General features: G+C 44.5%; 1 protein-coding gene across 8 annotated transcripts in view; it reads right to left on the minus strand.

Moving 5' to 3' along the window:
- Positions 1–16677, minus strand: part of slc4a11 (solute carrier family 4 member 11) — a 268474-nt gene that overhangs the window by 59324 nt on the left and 192473 nt on the right. For all 8 annotated transcript variants that reach the window (XM_068028726.1, XM_068028720.1, XM_068028725.1 and 5 more), the window contains one exon: positions 5288–5372. In XM_068028726.1, the coding sequence (XP_067884827.1) occupies positions 5288–5372 (85 nt within the window). The remainder of the gene's footprint in view (positions 1–5287; positions 5373–16677) is intronic.

Genomic DNA, 16677 nt, shown 5'->3' on the forward strand with positions numbered 1-16677 from the left:
AGAATAAAGACAGGTAATGGTGGGGGGTGGGGGGGGGGGGGGAGGAATGTATGAATGTATGGGGAGGGGGATATGAAGGCAATAAAATGCCTGCGGATATGTAAATGAGGGTGAGATCAGAAGCCAATAGGCAACAGTATGGTGGGTGTGGGGCAATATCACTAAGCTTTGTCCTATTTCTTCATTCTCCCAAAACCCCTTCCCTCAGCCTTGTTAGAACCCAAACCACTCACCCACCACTATTCAGGCTTTCCCCATTCAATCCCAAATCCAAAGACCCACAATCCTAGACTGAATTCCCAGTGCTTCCTGATCTCCAACCCTGAATTTTACCCTCTTGAATGCCTCCAGATTCCAGGACCTCACCCTCCAGTGATCACATCATTACCTGCCCCAGTATTTACTATTTACGAATCTCACTCGCCGGTCCTCCCAGAACATGGGACCAACAATCAAAATACTTACTCATCTTATGTCAGGGGAATGGAATGGAGGGAGTTGCTCTTTCAGAGAGCTGGTGCAGACATGATGGGCTAAATGGCCTCCTTCTGCGCTGTAACAATTTTGTGATTCTGTGATGTCAGTATTACCAGAACTTGGGCTGCCTTCCCAGTGCTCCCTGGTCCCAAAGCAAACCAAAATACTGTGTCCCTAGTAAAGAGTACTTGACCAAGGGAACCAAGGGATATAGGGTGGGAAAATGGAACGGAGGTAGATCAGCCACTTTAATATTGCATGGTGGATCAGGCTTGAGGGGCCATATGGCCTGCTCCTATAACTTATGTTCTCATTGTAACAAGTTCTTTATGTTGTCAGTTCCGAAGAAGGGTCACTGACCCGAAACATTAACTCTGCTTCTCTTTTCACAGATGCTGCCAGACCCGCTGAGTGGTTCCAGCATTTCTTGTTTTTATTTCAGATTTCCAGCATCTGCAGTATTTTGCTTTTATCTTTATGTTGTCTGATGCAGCATAAATGAGATGTGTGGAGTCCAGTTGGTTGAAGATCTTGAACAGGTTTATTACAGCTAAATTATTATATATGTTACAAAGCCTTACACTGGGTGTTACAGTTGCAGAGTGACTCTGGCTTTGAGTCACATGTCTGCATCTTGGTACTTAGATCATTAGCATACCAAGATCTTAAAGGGACATCACTCTTAAAGGCAATCATACAACATCCCCTTTCTTTCCAAAGTTAAGTCCCATATGCTACAAGTAAAAAACATAAAATTAGATATCAGAATTAGTTAATGGGATATAGATAAAATTTACAAATATAGAAGCTTAACAGTTCATATATTGTTTGAGGTTTGACAACTCTTCCAGATCTGGTTATGGTATAAACCTCTGGGGGATGTGGATTTCACCCTTGGCTGCTTTGGGTTTGCAGACGTGTTGTAAATGTGTTGGCTGTTGTCCTATTGTTCCGTCACACCCTCATTGTCGGAGTGTGTTCTTTCGAGTCCACTGTGCGCAATTAGAGCGCTGCACACTTCTCTTAGTCGGCTTCGGTTCCTTCTCAACTCTGCTTCGCTAGATGTTACAATCTCGCAGGATCTAGGCTCACTGCATACTTTGGATACCTCTGTGAGTGACCATGTTCTCACTGTGGGGCGTATGACCCTGACCTTTTGTCCTACATGTAGCTGAGGTAGTTCTGCCCCTGCATGTCGGTCATCTTCATTCTCCCATTTTTTGAGCAGTGTCTCCTGCATCAGAGAATTTGGGGCAGATGATGGCTTGGCAGTCGTCTGCACTTGTCTGCCAAACACTATCTCTGCTGGTGACGCCCATATCCATAGGTGTAGCTCTGAGGTGGAGCATGGCAACATGAAGATCTTGTTTCATTGTCCTACACTTTTAGGATAAGTGATTTGACTGTGCAAACAATTCATTCGGCAAGACCACTAGATCTAGGGTAATGTGGTGAGGACGTCACATCGTTTACACCAGATCATCTGCAGTGGTTTGTGGTCAGTTTCCATGAGCTGCTTACCGAACAGGTAGGTGTGGAACCTTGTGATGCCAAACACCACAGCAAGTGTTTCACACTCTATGAATAATTGGATTTTGCTGGAGATAAACATTTTGACCCAAATACAATTTATTTGCCATCCTGTCAGCAGGTTTCTGCTGACAATGCTTGTTTGAGAGACTCAAACATACGCTGATGGTCCTCCTGCCATAGAAATTGTACGTCTTTAAGACCCTCTTAGATGCTTTGGCAGAAAAATTTGGAATGTCTGGTGCCAAGAAGTTGAAAAAGTCAAGACATCTCTGGAGGTCTTCCTTTTCTTGTGGGGTAGGCACATGCCTTACATCTTCCATTTTGCCTGGGTCAGGACTGAGTCTGCAACCTGAATAGATGGAGCCAAAGAAATTCATCTGACTGACGTTAACCTGGCACCTCTTGCTGTTGAAGATGAGCTGTGTTGAGCTATTGCCATCAATGAATGGAGATTTCGATAATGTTCTTCTTTGGTTTTGCCAACTACCACAATGTCATCGGCAATGCATATGCAGCCAGGCACGTTTTCTATAATTCGGTCCATATGCTACTCAAACAGATCTTGACTGACACACAAGCCGAAGGGTAGTCTCTGGAAGCAATATCTTCCAAATGGTGTCCTGAAGGTGGTGACTTCGAGATTCCTTAGCTAAGTGCACCAACCAACATCCATGTTCAGCATCCAACTTGGAGAAGAATTCGGTTCCCATTAACTTAGGATTTAATTCCTCTAATGTCAGGATCTTGTGGGAGCATCTCTTTAGGGAGAGGTTTAGACGCCTCGGATCTAGACATACCCTGATTGCTCCACCCTTCTTCAGTACACACATAATTGAGCTGCACCAGTCTGTGTGATGACGCGCACAGCGGATGATGCCATTGTGCTCCATGTCATCTAACTCGCACTTAAGCTCTTCTCATATATGCACGCTGCACATTCCAGGAGGGTCGATTGACAGAATTGCATCTGAGGTGCAGTACGCAACGCCTTTAAAATCTCCTATGGCGTTGAACCCATCTGGGTACGTGTTGTAGGTAGTGGACTGACTCAATGCAGGTACCCTTTATCTCTTCTGGTGTAATAGGTACTTTGATGAGCTTGTTGATAGTCACGACTTTGAGGTCCTTACACGCTGGTAGTTCTGCCACTGCTGGTCCTCTCGTGTACAAGGTAGAATATTTGTTGTTTCCATGACAACTTGCCATAGCTGCATTGCATGGTTAGTGTGCCACTGGAAGGGATGGGTGACCCATTGTATGTAGATAACTTGGCAGTTGTTGGTTGTATCATTGATTTCCAACAATTCCAGTACATATCCTTTAGGATTTGGATCCGTAGGATATTTGCACTAGCACCGGTGTCAATCTTAACCCCTAGTGTATGTTTGCCAGCTTCCTTCAGGCACATGATAATTTTTTTTCTAAATTCATTCAGGGGATGTGGGCATCACTAGCCAGGCCAGCATTTATTGCCTATCCCTAATTGCCCTTGAGAAGTGGGTGGAACTGCCTTCTTTAACTGCTGCAGTCCTTGAGTGTAGGTACACCAACAGTGCTGTTAGGAAGTGAATTCCAGGATTTTGACCCAGTGATAGTAAAGGAACGGTGATATAATTCCACGTCAGGATGGTGTATGGCTTGGAGGGGAACTTGCAGGTGGTAGTGTTACCATGCATCTGCACCTTCTAGGTGGTAGCGGTCACAGGTTTGGAAGGTGCTTTCGAAGGAGCCTTGGTGAGTTGCTGCAGCGCATTTTTTACATAGTACACTGCTATTTATATGCTGCCATTGTGCATCAGTGGTGGAGGGAATGAATGTTCGTGGATGGGGTACCAATCAAGCAGGTTGCTTTGTCCTGGATGGTTTGAGCTTCCTGAATGTTGTTGAAGCTGCACCCCCATCTAGGCAAGTGGAGAGTATTCTATCACACTCTTGACTTGTGCCTTGTCGATGGTGGACAAGCTTTGGGGAGATAGGAGGCGAGTTAGTCGCCGCAGAATTCCCAGCCTCTGACCTGAATAGTGGCGAAAGCTTCCAGTTGTTTGACTTAAATTAACATGATGTGTCAGGTTCACAATATAGAAAACTTAGATCTTTTTGCTGAAAATTGCTTCTCTGAGCCTCGTCTCAAGTCTGTTTCACTGTGGACCTCATATATTGGCTTACGTTTATGCAGGTCTCTGGCACTTTCCTTGCTTCTGTTACCCTGTTGCTGTGCCTATCGTCGGTTTGGTTTTGTCTCACTGTGACTTCTGGTTGCTTCTTTGGAGCCAGATTTCTTGCATAGGTGGGTCCAGTGTCCTTTCGCACCGCATGCCTTGCGCAGGTCTTGAAATGCAGGACAACTTCAAAGGTGAGTAGGACCAACCACACTTACCACATAGCTCGTTTGCTCTTTTTGACCTGGTTATGGTGCCAATACTGTTGGCTGCCCCTAGTGCTTGCAGGTGCTGTTGTCCAGCTAAAATGGCTTCATATTTCCTGCCATCTTCTAGCAGTGCATCAATGCTGTGACCTTTGTTTCCCACCTCCCCACCCAACCAAGAGGTCTTTCTGAAATGCTTCAATGGGTGTTGAGACAATTTCCAGCTCCATTATTTGGTCTGAAACCCAAGTTTCTGAAAAAACGCATTCATTGCCCTTACTCCAGCATCTACAGATGAACTGGTCTATTGATTCCTGTGGTTGTTGCCTATAGCACATCAATTCCAGGTGGTGAATTCTAAAATTCACGCAATTGGAGTTGATCCTCCAGCACCTTTCATTCTGTGCTCTGTCTTCTACAGCTGGAGGTAAGTTCCTTTTTTCTTTCTACTCTTTGGGCCAGTATTTCTGTGGAACTTTCTCTTTTGGCTGTAGGAAGGGTAGCTTTTGCAGCTGTTTTACCTGTGGTCTTCAGAGTTTGTCCTCTCACCACAGCTGCAACCATATAATGAGTTCTTTATGCAACATAAATGAGATGCATGGAGTCCAGTTGATTGAACATCTCTAACAGGTTTATTACAGCTAAATTATTATATACGGTGCAGAGCAAACTATTTATAGAACCTTACTCAGTGCTACAGTCATCGAGTGACTCTGGCTTTGAGTTAAATGACTGCATCCTGGTACTTAGCTCATTAGCATACTAAGATCTTATAATGATATCACTCTTAAAGGCAACCATACAGCACTTATGACGAGTGGTCACTACTACCTGCTCTTACAATACTTCCAATTTACCATTAAGAATTGAACAGCTGCTAGTAATATTGTAAAAGCCTTGTGCATTACTTACCATCAGTATAATCTGAGAGATACAATGGTAACCTGCGTCGTAAGTCTTCCATCATTCCCTTACCCATGCGTAGGAAGTCATAAGCCTGCTCAGGGAGAAAAGGAAACTAAATTAGAGCATTGTGATTACCCAGGAGGAAATTTCTCCTGCTTTCCCATACAGGAACCCCTACCTTGAAGGTCTGCTCATCTCTCAAAAGATTTCCTTTTGACCTTTAACTCTGTTCACCTTCCATTTCCCTTACAGCGTTTGAACATGCTACGTACTCAAACTTGCTTTCTAAGCTTCATCTCTTTCCTCAACTCTGACCCAATCACAGAACTTCCCCTTGGTTGTTCTCCCACCCCACCCTTTTCCCCTAGGCTCTGCATTTGTTTAAAGAATGCTAAGCCTCTAACGTCTTCCACCGACCTGAATCAACAACTCTTTCTGTCGCCACAGATGCTGCCAGACTGGAGTATTTCCAGCATTTTCTGTTTTTAAGAATTTTATTTCTATTTAATTGGTTCAACTTTCAAGAGAAAGATTGGTGCTCTCTCATTAAGGTGGCGGAGGGGTGGGAATTGGGTACGGGGGTTACAGTTAAAGTTTAATACTTTCATTCCCTATATTTGTCTGCCTCATACCGGATACCAAAAGAACAACTAGATTGCCACAAATGCACCTCACTCCCACAACCAACCAACAGGCACCAAAGACCCATCGAGGGCAGGTGTATCTCCTCCTGTCTTGCTGGGGGCTGCACAGCCTCCCTCCAACACACAATGCTCAGCGTCTCTCAGATCAAGAGACAAGAAACCAACCCTCAAACTGGTGTCCATCACTCCACGGTGTAGGTTAGCATACTATTTAGAAAAGGCAAGAAATAAGAATAGGGCATACAGCCCCTTGAGCCTGCTCCACCATTCAATAAGATCATGGCTGATCATCGACCTCAACTCCACCTTCCCGCCCCCTATCCATCGATTCCCTCAGAGTCTATCGATCTCAGCCTTGAACATACTCAATGATAGATCAGCCACAGCCCTCTGGTATGATGTATAATGTAGAGCAATGCAAAGGTTCATAGTTTAAAATCATGACCAGTTGTGAAATTAAATTCAATAGCTCTGGTAGTTTGTGTTTAAAACCGGTTTCGAAACCGATTGGGCTGACACTGCCGCCATAATCGAAAAACTGAGGTCCTTTGCTGTTCGTACAGCTGAGGTGGAGGGGAGATGGATCAGAGGACAGCAGCTAAGGTTATTAAAATTACTTTAAATTTATACAACACTTTGCCACATTGAACAGCTCTCAAGGCATTCCATACAAGTAACTATTCTGAAGTGAAATAACAGCTATGAGCAAAACTCAACAGCCATTCCGTGCCATCAATTTCCCACAAACAGCACTCACAATTAAAGACCATTTAGTGGTATTGATTAGGGGAGGAATTTTTGGCCAGGATAAATGGGAAAAGTCCTCGTTTCTCTTCAAATAATGCAGTGTCATCAAATACTTTTGTGTTCGAAAAATGTTGGTGTGCACGTCAGGATTTTACAATAATCCGGAAACTTATGCTTATTATCTGGTGTCACTCCCCCATAAAAAGATTTGTTCAGTTCAATTTCCCAATTTGCCATGGTAGATTTTGAAATCACGACATCTGGATTACTCATCCAGGAGCATAACCATACCCAGTAATTTTTATTCAAAGGATTGCACCTCCCCCAATACAGTACTCCCTCAGTCTGCAATAGACCAAGATAATGGGGCAGGCTCGATTAAAAGAAAAACCTACATTTATATAAGCACTTCTCAACTCCCAAAGAACTTTAAAGCCAATGAAGTACTATTTGACTTGTAACTGTTGCAATGTAGGAAATGCAATTGTCAATATGTGCACAGCAAGCTCCCACAAACAGCAACTAAATAAATGACCAGATCTTCTGTTTTAGCTATTAGTTGAGGGAGAAATGTCAGCCAGGACACCAGGAGAACTCCCCTACTCTTCAAGAAACACCATAGAACCTTTTAGAGTCAGTCATTTATAGCACAGAAGGAGACTATTCAGCCCATCGAGTCCATGGTGGCTCTCCACAGAGAACTGTAGTTAGTCCCACTCCCCCACCCGATCCCCATAGCCCTGCAAGTTTATTTCCTTCAAGTGCCCATCCAATTTCCTTTTTGAAATCATCGATTGTCTCCGCTTCCACCACCCTTGAGGGCAGCGAGTTCCAGGTCATTACCACCTGCTGCGTAAAAACATTCTTCCTCACATTCCCCCTGCATCTCTTGCCCAAAACCTTCAAATCTGTGTCCCTTAGTCTTTGTACCATTAGTTAAATGGGAATAGTTTTTCCTTGTCCATCATAAAATCTTGTACACTTCCACTAAATCTTCCCTCAATCTCATTGGCTCTCAGGACAATAACCCCAGCTTTTCGAACTTAACTTTGTAACTAAAATTCCCCATCCCTGGAACCATTCTGGTAAATCTCCTCTGCACCATCTCAAGGACCCTCACATCCTTCCCAGAGTGCAGTGACCAGAAATGGATGTAATACTTCAGTTGGGGCCTAACCAGAGCAAAAAAGGTTCAGCATAACTTCCCTGCTTTTGTACTCTATGCCTCTATTCATGAAGTCCAAAATACCATATACTTTACTAACCACTCTCTCAATGTGTCCTGCCATCTTCAAAGATTGATGCACATGCAACCCCCGGTCCCTCTGTCCTACACGCTCGTTAGAACTATGCCATTAAGTCTATATCCACTCACCCTATCCCTTCTACCAAAATGCATCACCTCACCTTTGTCACTATTAAATTCCATCTGCCACCTGTCTGCCCATTCTGCTAGCCTATCTATGTCCTGTTGCAGGCAGTTCAGATCATCCTCACTGTTTGCAGAAAATTTTGGAATTCTACTCCATATCCCCAAGATCCAAATCATTTATATATAGCAAAAAAAAAAAGGCAGTAATCCCAGCACTAACTCTTTGGCAACACCAGTGCCCACTATCCTCCAATAAAAGCAAAATACTGCGGATGCTGGAAATCTGAAACAAAAACAAGAAATGCTGGAATCACTCAGCAGGTCTGGCAGCACCTGTGGAAAGAGAAGCAGAGTTAACGTTTCGGGAATGGGACTTGAACCCATAACCTTTTGACATGGAGGCAAGTCTTGCTATCCGCAGCACACGAGGCTTACACAGAAGTCTCAGCATGGCACCAAAATTACACAGTGTAAGACGGCAAATGGCCCAGTCAATGACAGCATACCGCTTCCTTAAGCCGTTCAGCTATTACGCAGTGGCCAAAAAACAAAGTGGCTGATTTTCTGTGCCCGTTCAAGCTACAGAAAGATGAAAAGGGTAAAAGGGGTTAAACTGTAGATGCTATGCCAAATCCCACCTTGTATCAGTAAAGCTGGCATAGCATCAAATACCTGGAACCTGCTCTCAATTAACTCTGGCACTTGGCCATGTGTTCCAGGTCCTTTGGGGACCCAATTGAATTTATGTTGCTGTATCTCCTTTTGTTTGGCCCACATAGCACACTCCATTTAAAAAAATATGGACTGCTCAGTTCTACTAACAAACATCTCTCTTGTAATATACTTGGCCCTCCTCGGAACATTTGTACAGCACCTTTTCTAAAGCAATTACTTCAAGATGCACATTCACAATGTCCAAATGCTCTGCCAAAGTTTATTTATTTTTCTTTAATGTTAACGAGGTTGCAATCATCTTCAAAAACACACATCTGGGACCCAGCAGAGTCAAATAAGGTGATCCATAAACTGAAGAGAAAACAATAACAAAAAAAAAAAACTTTGCTTGTCTTCCTCTAAAGATGCTAATTCTACAACTGGGATAATGGATCTGGAAGGAGGCCATTCAGCCCATTGTGCCTGTGCCGGCTCTTTTGATAGAGTTATCCAATTAGTTCCAGTCTGCCCTACTCTTCCCCTGCTGGCTTCTAATGGAGTAAAACACTCCACGTTGCTTCACAAGAGTACAAATCAGACGGAAAATTGACACCGAACTACATAAGTTGATATTTGGACAGGGGACCAAAAGCCTGGTCAGAAGCAGTAGGCTTTAAGCAGTGGCTTAGGCGAAGACAGTGAGGCAGAGTGTTTTGGGGAGGGAATTTCAGAGCTTAGAGCCTAGACAGCTGAAGGCACAGACACTAACAATGGGGTGAAGGAAGTGAGAACTCACAAGGAGGTGTGGCAATGCAGAGTTCTGAGTGTTGTAGCATTAGAGGAAGTTAGAGACATGGAAGTATGAGGCCACGGAGAGATTTGAACATGAGAAAAATTTAAAAATGAAGGTATTGGTAGACCAGGAGCCAAATGTAGGTCAGTCAGGACAAGGGTGATAGGAGAATTGGACTTGGTGTGAATTAGCATATGGACAACAGACATTTAGGTGAGCTCATTTACTGAAGGTGAAAGGCTGGCTGGCCAGTACAGCACTGAAATGAGTTAAAGTCTAGAGTTAACAAAGGCATGCATGTGGTCTTCAGCAGTAGATGAACTGAGGCAGGGCAGAGACAGGCAATGTTAGAGGCAGTTCTGTCAACCAAGAGGACGAGGTGCTGGAAACTCAATTCAGGATCAAATAGAATGCCAATGTTGTTCAACCTCAGATACTGGCTGGAGTGAGGGACAGTGTCAGCGGCCAGGACCAACTTCTCAATATTTAGTGAAAGGAAATTTCTGCTTATCCACAATTGGAGGTTGGATATGCAGTGTGACAAATCACAGACAGTGGAGGGGCCCAGACAGGTGGTGGTAAGGTACAGCTGAGTGTTGTCAGCGTACCTGACATTGTCGTTTCGGACTATGTCACCAAAGAGCACCACGTAGATGAGAAACGGGAGGACACGAGGATGGATCATTGCAGGACACTAGCCTCTCTGTTAAATCGGCAGATAACTAGGTGGTGGCATTCTCTGTGGTTGTGCTTCTTTAAATGGGGTTTATCTTTATCCACAGTCACTGCAATGTGAAATATTGTCACCCAGGAAATAGACAGTGACCGCAACAGGGAATGGATTGTTGAGACACCTGTAGTTGAGCGACAGACTAAAAAGACATTAATAAGCTTGCAGAATGTAAGTGTAAATGGCAAATGAATTTCAATATAGCCAAGTGCGAGGAGGTGCTTTTGTTTAGAAAATGAGGTCACATGATTCTAAGGATGCGTGTTTAAACGGGGTTACAGGAACGAAAGGAATCTAGGGTTTAGGTTCACAAATCTTTAAAAATACCATTTCAGGTCAACAAGGCCATAAAAAAAAAAAAAAACTGGTTCATTTACAGAAATAAGATTTATGGCACAGGAGTCCATTCGGTCAATCATGTCTGTGCAGTCCGAAAGAGCTACCCAGTTTAATCCTACTTTCACGCTCTTGGTCCATAGTCCTGTAGGTTATGGTACCAAGTGCATATCCAAATTTTTTTTTTTTTTTTTTTAAATGCGATGAGTATTCCATCTCTACCACCCTTTCAAACAAACAGTGAGTTCCAGACCGCTACCATCCCCTGGGTGAAAAGAAATTGCTCAGACCTCCCACCCCCTCCCCAAACCCTAATCCTGCCACCAATTACTTTAAATCTATGCCCCCTGGTTATTAATTTATTGAAGGGAAATAGGTCCTTCCTATCCACGCGATCTAGGCCTCAATTAAATCTCTCCTCAGCCTCCGCTATTCCAAAGCGAACAACTCCACCTATCCAATCTTTCCTCATAGCTAGAATTCTCTAAGGAATGTAATTGAAAAGCCAAGTTAAACTTGTATGGAACCTTGGTTAGACCACACTTGATCAGTGCACAGTTCTAGTCCCAGTATCGCAAAAAGGAAATTGAGGAGATGCTAAAAAGATTCACAAGGATGATACCAGAACTGAGAGGTTATAATTACCTGAAGATTTGAAGACTGAACCGGCTGGGGTTCTCTTCTGTAGAAAAAGACCAGAGGTGTGACCAGATGGAGGCCTTTAAATTTATGAAAGAGTTTAATAGAATAGACAGAGAGAAAATGTTACTACTTTTGGAGGTGTTCAAAACAAAATTATGAGGGGCATTGATAGGATAGATAGGAAGAAACTTTTCCCCTTAGCAGAGGTATCAATAACCAGGGGGCATAGATTTAAGGTAAGGGACAGGAGGTTTAGAGGGGATTTGAGGAAAGCTTTTTTCATCCAGAGGGTGGTTGGAATCTGGAACACACTGCCTGAAGAGGTGGTAGAGGCAGGAACCCTCACAACATTTAAGAAGTATTTAGCTGAGCACTTGAAACACCATAGCTATGGGCCAAGTGCTGGAAAATAGAATTAGAATAGATAAGTGCTTGATGGGCCGAAGAGCCTGTTTCTGTGCTGGATAACTCTATGACTCTAAGGGGTATAAATATAAGATAATCACTAATAAATTCAATTAAAGGAATTCAGTTAGAAAGTGGAACTCACCAACACAACTGATTGCTGAGGCAAATAGCATAGATGCATTTAAGGGGAAGCTAGGTAAGCACACGAGGAGAAAAAGGAAAGGTTAGGCTGATAGGGTGAGATGAAGGGTTGTATTTTGTGGAGAGGCGGGGCTCCCGGCACTGGGCCAAAAAGATGGGAGAGAACCAGTCCTCTGCCTTTTCTTGCCCACTGCTCCCTTCAACCCCACCCCCCCCCCCCCCCCCCACCCTCCACTACTGTCTTTTTACATCAAAGTTTAATGAGCTGGGATCGCCATCCCATAAAGATGGGGATCCCACCTCCATGAGCTGCCAGTCAATCAGCAGGGGGGAGGGAGGCGGGGTCACTGGGGCCAGTCTGGAGGGGGTGGTCGTACATTTCCGGGGGGGGGGGGGGGGGGTGAAAAAAGAGAGAGTGGTTCCCAGCAGAGGGACACTCCCTCCTCCCCCAAGCCTGCAGGGAGGGCAAATCATTTTAGGAGACACCCCCCGCTGCTGGCAAGATCCCAGTGGCAGCGGGAAGAGGCCCTTTCTTGGTCGTTAATAGGCCACTTAAGGGTTTTAATTGACCTCCAGGCCTCTGCCTGCCTGCCCCTCCCCCCGTCGCAATTCTTGGTGCCCCCCGCCTCTAGCCCCACTTCGGGGGGCCCATAAAATCAAGCCCGAAGAATGAAGGGCGAATTGAAGAGTGGTGGGAGGAGGCTGATATGGAGAATTAACACTAGCAAGGGGCAGTTGGGCTGGATGTCCTGTTTCTATGCTGTATATGCTATATATTTATTCAGTTTCCTTCTGAAAATTATTATTGAGTCTGCTTCCATCACCCTTTTAGGCATTACATTCCAGATCACAACTCACTGCGTAATTTTATTTTTTTCTTTATGTTGCCCCTGGTTCTTTTAGAGCTTGACATCAGTCATCAGGAAAATGTTGGAATCTATTAAGGAAGTCTTAACAATGCACCTAGAAAATCAGTGTGATCAGTCAGAGCCAACATGATTTTCCAAAAGGGAAATAGCATTTGACAAATTTATGAATTTTTTGAAGATATAAGGGAGGCACAGTGGTTAGCGCCGCAGCCTCACAGCTCCAGCGACCCAGGTTCAGTTGTGGGTATGGCCTGTGCGGAGTTTGCAAGTTCTCCCTGTGACTGTGTGGGTTTCCTCCGGGTGCTCCGGTTTCCTCCCACAGCCAAAGACTTGCAGGTTGATAGGTAAATTGGCCATTGTAAATTGCCCCTAGTGTAGGTAGGTGGTAGGAGAATGGTGGGGATGTGGTAGAGAATATAGGATTAGTATAAATGGGTGGTTGCTGGTCGGCACAGACACGGTGGGCCGAAGGGCCCGTTTCAGCACTGTATCACTCTATAACTAGCAGGGTAGATAAAGAGGAACCAGCAGATGTGGTACACTTGGATTTCCAAAAGACATTTGGAAAGGTGCCACAAAAAAAGGTTAATACACAAGATAAGGGCTTATGGAGTTGGGGATGATATATTAGCATGGATAGAGGATTAGTTAATGGGTAGGAAGCAGGGAGTAGGGATAAAATGGGGCATTTTCAAGTTAGAAGGCTGTGACTAATGGAGTACCACACGGACTAATGATGGGCTTCAGCTATTTACAATTTATATTTATGACCTGGGAAAAGAAATCAAGAGCAATGTATTCAAGTTTGCTCTTGATACACAGCTAAGTGGGAATGTAAGCTGTGAGGAGGACACAAAGAGGCAACAAAGAGATATAGACAAGTTAAGTGAGTGGACAACAAGATGGCAGATGGAGTATAATGAGGGGAAGTACGAAGGTACTAAGATCAGCGAAGCAGAATTTCCTTTTTAAAAAGGCATAAAACCTGTAAATGTTTATGTTGAGAGAGACTTGGGTGTACTCATACAAGGAAAACAAAAACTTATCATGTAGATGTAGCAAATGGAATGTTGGCCTTTATTACAAGGGGGATTGGAGTACAAGAATAAGGACAATTGTACAGGGCTTTGGTGAGACCGGACCTGGCATACTTTGTGCAGTTTTGGTCTCTATATTTAAAGAAGATATTACTTGGCATATTTCAATAGATTGGTTCCTGGGATGAAAACATACATGATCCTGAAGGGGCTTGACAGGATAGACACAGAGGTTGTTTCCTCTGGCTGGGGAATCTAGAACACAGGCACAGCCTCAGGATAAGGGGTTGATCATTTAGGACCGAGATGAGGAGAAATTTTTCCCACTTAAAGCATTGTGAATCTTTGGAATTGTTGAGCCCAGGGAGTTGTGGATGCTCCATTCATCTCAATCATGAATATACTCAATTGATTTCTGATCTCAGTCATCAAGGGATATGGGGAGCAGCAGGAAATTGGAGTTGAGATAGAAGATCAACCATGATCATACTGAATGGCAGGGCAGGTTCAAGGGGCCTGGTCTAATATGGCCTAATCCTGCTCTTATTTCTTCTCTTGTTATCAATCACTAAATCTGTATCCTCTGGTTGCCGATTCTTCTGCCATTGGAAACAGCTTCTCCTTATTTTAAAAAAAAAGTCCTGATTTTATAAAATCTATTAACCTATAAAATCTGTTACCCTTCTCTGCTCTAAAAGAACAATCCCAGCTTCTCTAATTTTTTTTTAATTCATTCATGGGATGTGGGCGATGCTGGCCAGGCCAGCATTTATTGCCCATCCCTAATTGCCCTCGAGAAGGTGGTGGTGAGCTGCCTTCTTGAACCGCTGCAGTCCATTTGGGGTAGGTATACCCACAGTGTTGTTAGGAAGGGAGTTCCAGGATTTTGACCAAGCGACAGTGAAGGAACAGCGATATAGTTCCAAGTCAGGATGGTGTGTGACTTGGAGGTGATGGTGTTCCCATGTATTTGCTGCCCTTGTCCTTCTAGTTGGTAGAGGTCAAGGGTTTGGAAGATGTTGTCTTAAGGAGCCTTGGTGCATTGCTGCAGTGCATCTTGAGATGGTACACACTGCTGCTACTGTGCGTCGGTGGTGGAGGGAGTGAATGTTTGTAGATGGGGTGCCAATCAAGCGGGATGCCTTGTCCTGGATGGTGTCGAGCTTCTTGAGTGTTGCTGGAGCTACACCCATCCATGCAAGTGGAGAGTATTCCATCACACTCCTGACTTGTGCCTTGTAGATGGTGGACAGGCTTTGGGGAGTCAGGAGGTGAGTTACTCGCTGCAGGATTCCTAGCCTCTGAACTGCTCTTGTAGCCACGGTATTTATATGGCTACTCCAGTTCAGTTTCTGGTCAATGGTAACCCCTAGGATGTAGATAGTGGGGGATTCAGCGATGGTAATGCTGTTGAATGTCAAGGGGAGATGGTTAGATTCTCTCTTGTTGGAGATGGTCATCGCCTGGCACTTAAGTGGCAAGTAACATTCACGCCACACATCAGCCCAAGCCTGGATATTGTCCAGGTCTTGCTGTATTTCTACATGGACTGCTTCAGTATCTGAGGAGTCACGAATGCTGAACATTGTGCAATCATCTGCGAACATCCCCACTTCTGCCCTTATGATTGAAGGAAGGTCATTGATGAAGCAGCTGAAGATGGTTGGGCCTAGGACACTACCCTGAGGAACTCCTGCAGTGATGTCCTGAAGCTCAGATGATTGACCTCCAACAACCACAACCATTTTCCTTTGTGCTAGGTATGACTCCAGCCAGCGGAGGGTTTTCCCCCTGATTCCCATTGACCTCACTTTGCTGATGATTGGGAGTAGACTGATGGGACGGTAATTGGCTGGGTTGGATTTGTCCTGATTTTTGCACACAGGATATACTTGGGCAATTGCCAATGTTGAAGTTCCACTGGAACAGCTCGACTAGGGCCATGGATAGTTCTGGAGCACACACCTTCAGTACTATTGCCGGAATGTTGACAGGGCCCATAGCCTTTGCAGTGTCCAGTGCCTTCAACCATTCCTTGATGTCACACGGAGTGAATCGGATTGGTTGAAGACTGGCATCTGTGATGCTAAGGATCTCAGGAGGAAGCAGAGATGGATCATCCAGTTGGCACTTCTGGCTCAAGATGGACACAAATGCTTCAGCCTTGTCTTTTGCACCGATATGCTGGGCTCCCCCATCATTGAGGATGGGGATATATAAACAGTTGAGTTAACCTGACAGATTGCTCTTTCCAATGGTAGTGAAGGCTTGCTGATGAACCCACCCTTAGTTAGCTCATCTGTGGCCATTTTTCTTCATGTATTAGCCCAGGCATTGAATGTTGGCAGCCAATTCAGCCATCCGGGAATGTGGAGGAAACCACAACCAAAGTTAAAGCCAATCTTCTCCATTACAGACGTCAATGCACAAAAGGCTTTCCAGAAGGTAGTGATGAGCAGAGGGGTAACCCTGCTGGTTGTGCCTTGCCCTAGAGAACAAAAAACTACTGTAGTGCCCTTACCACCTCTCTAACAGACTGGCAACCAAATGTGACCCCTTCCTGCACTGTACATTATATCCAAACTGGACAGTGCATTCAACTATTGAACCAAAAGGGAAATCTCTAATTTATGAAAAAGGCAAGGTCAAATAAACACAGAGAATTCAATGAGCTAAAAATTGCACAAGTTATGAGCACTGCTGCTCATCTCGGGTGACCCTTTGCATCAGAGTGTTAACTCAGAGTCACTGGAGCAGCACAAGAAGAATTCCAGCCCTCAGTTGCCAGTCTACCCCTTCCAAATTCCATTAACAAATCAAGTGGGTTGGTCAATCACCGACAGTGCCCTGGAGTATAGTGGCCCCTACCTGGGTCTAGACACATTGCTCAGGCTCAAATTTGACAAACGGCCACTTGGGTGTCAACAGTTGAAAACATACCATGAAAATATACCCTAGCAAGAGCCAGCAAGAAAGACGCCTGGGCACAAAACAGGCTTTGAACATCGACCTGCCAATATTCA

The sequence above is a fragment of the Heterodontus francisci genome, chromosome 1 (genome assembly GCF_036365525.1).
Source record: "Heterodontus francisci isolate sHetFra1 chromosome 1, sHetFra1.hap1, whole genome shotgun sequence".
NCBI lineage: Eukaryota > Metazoa > Chordata > Chondrichthyes > Heterodontiformes > Heterodontidae > Heterodontus > Heterodontus francisci.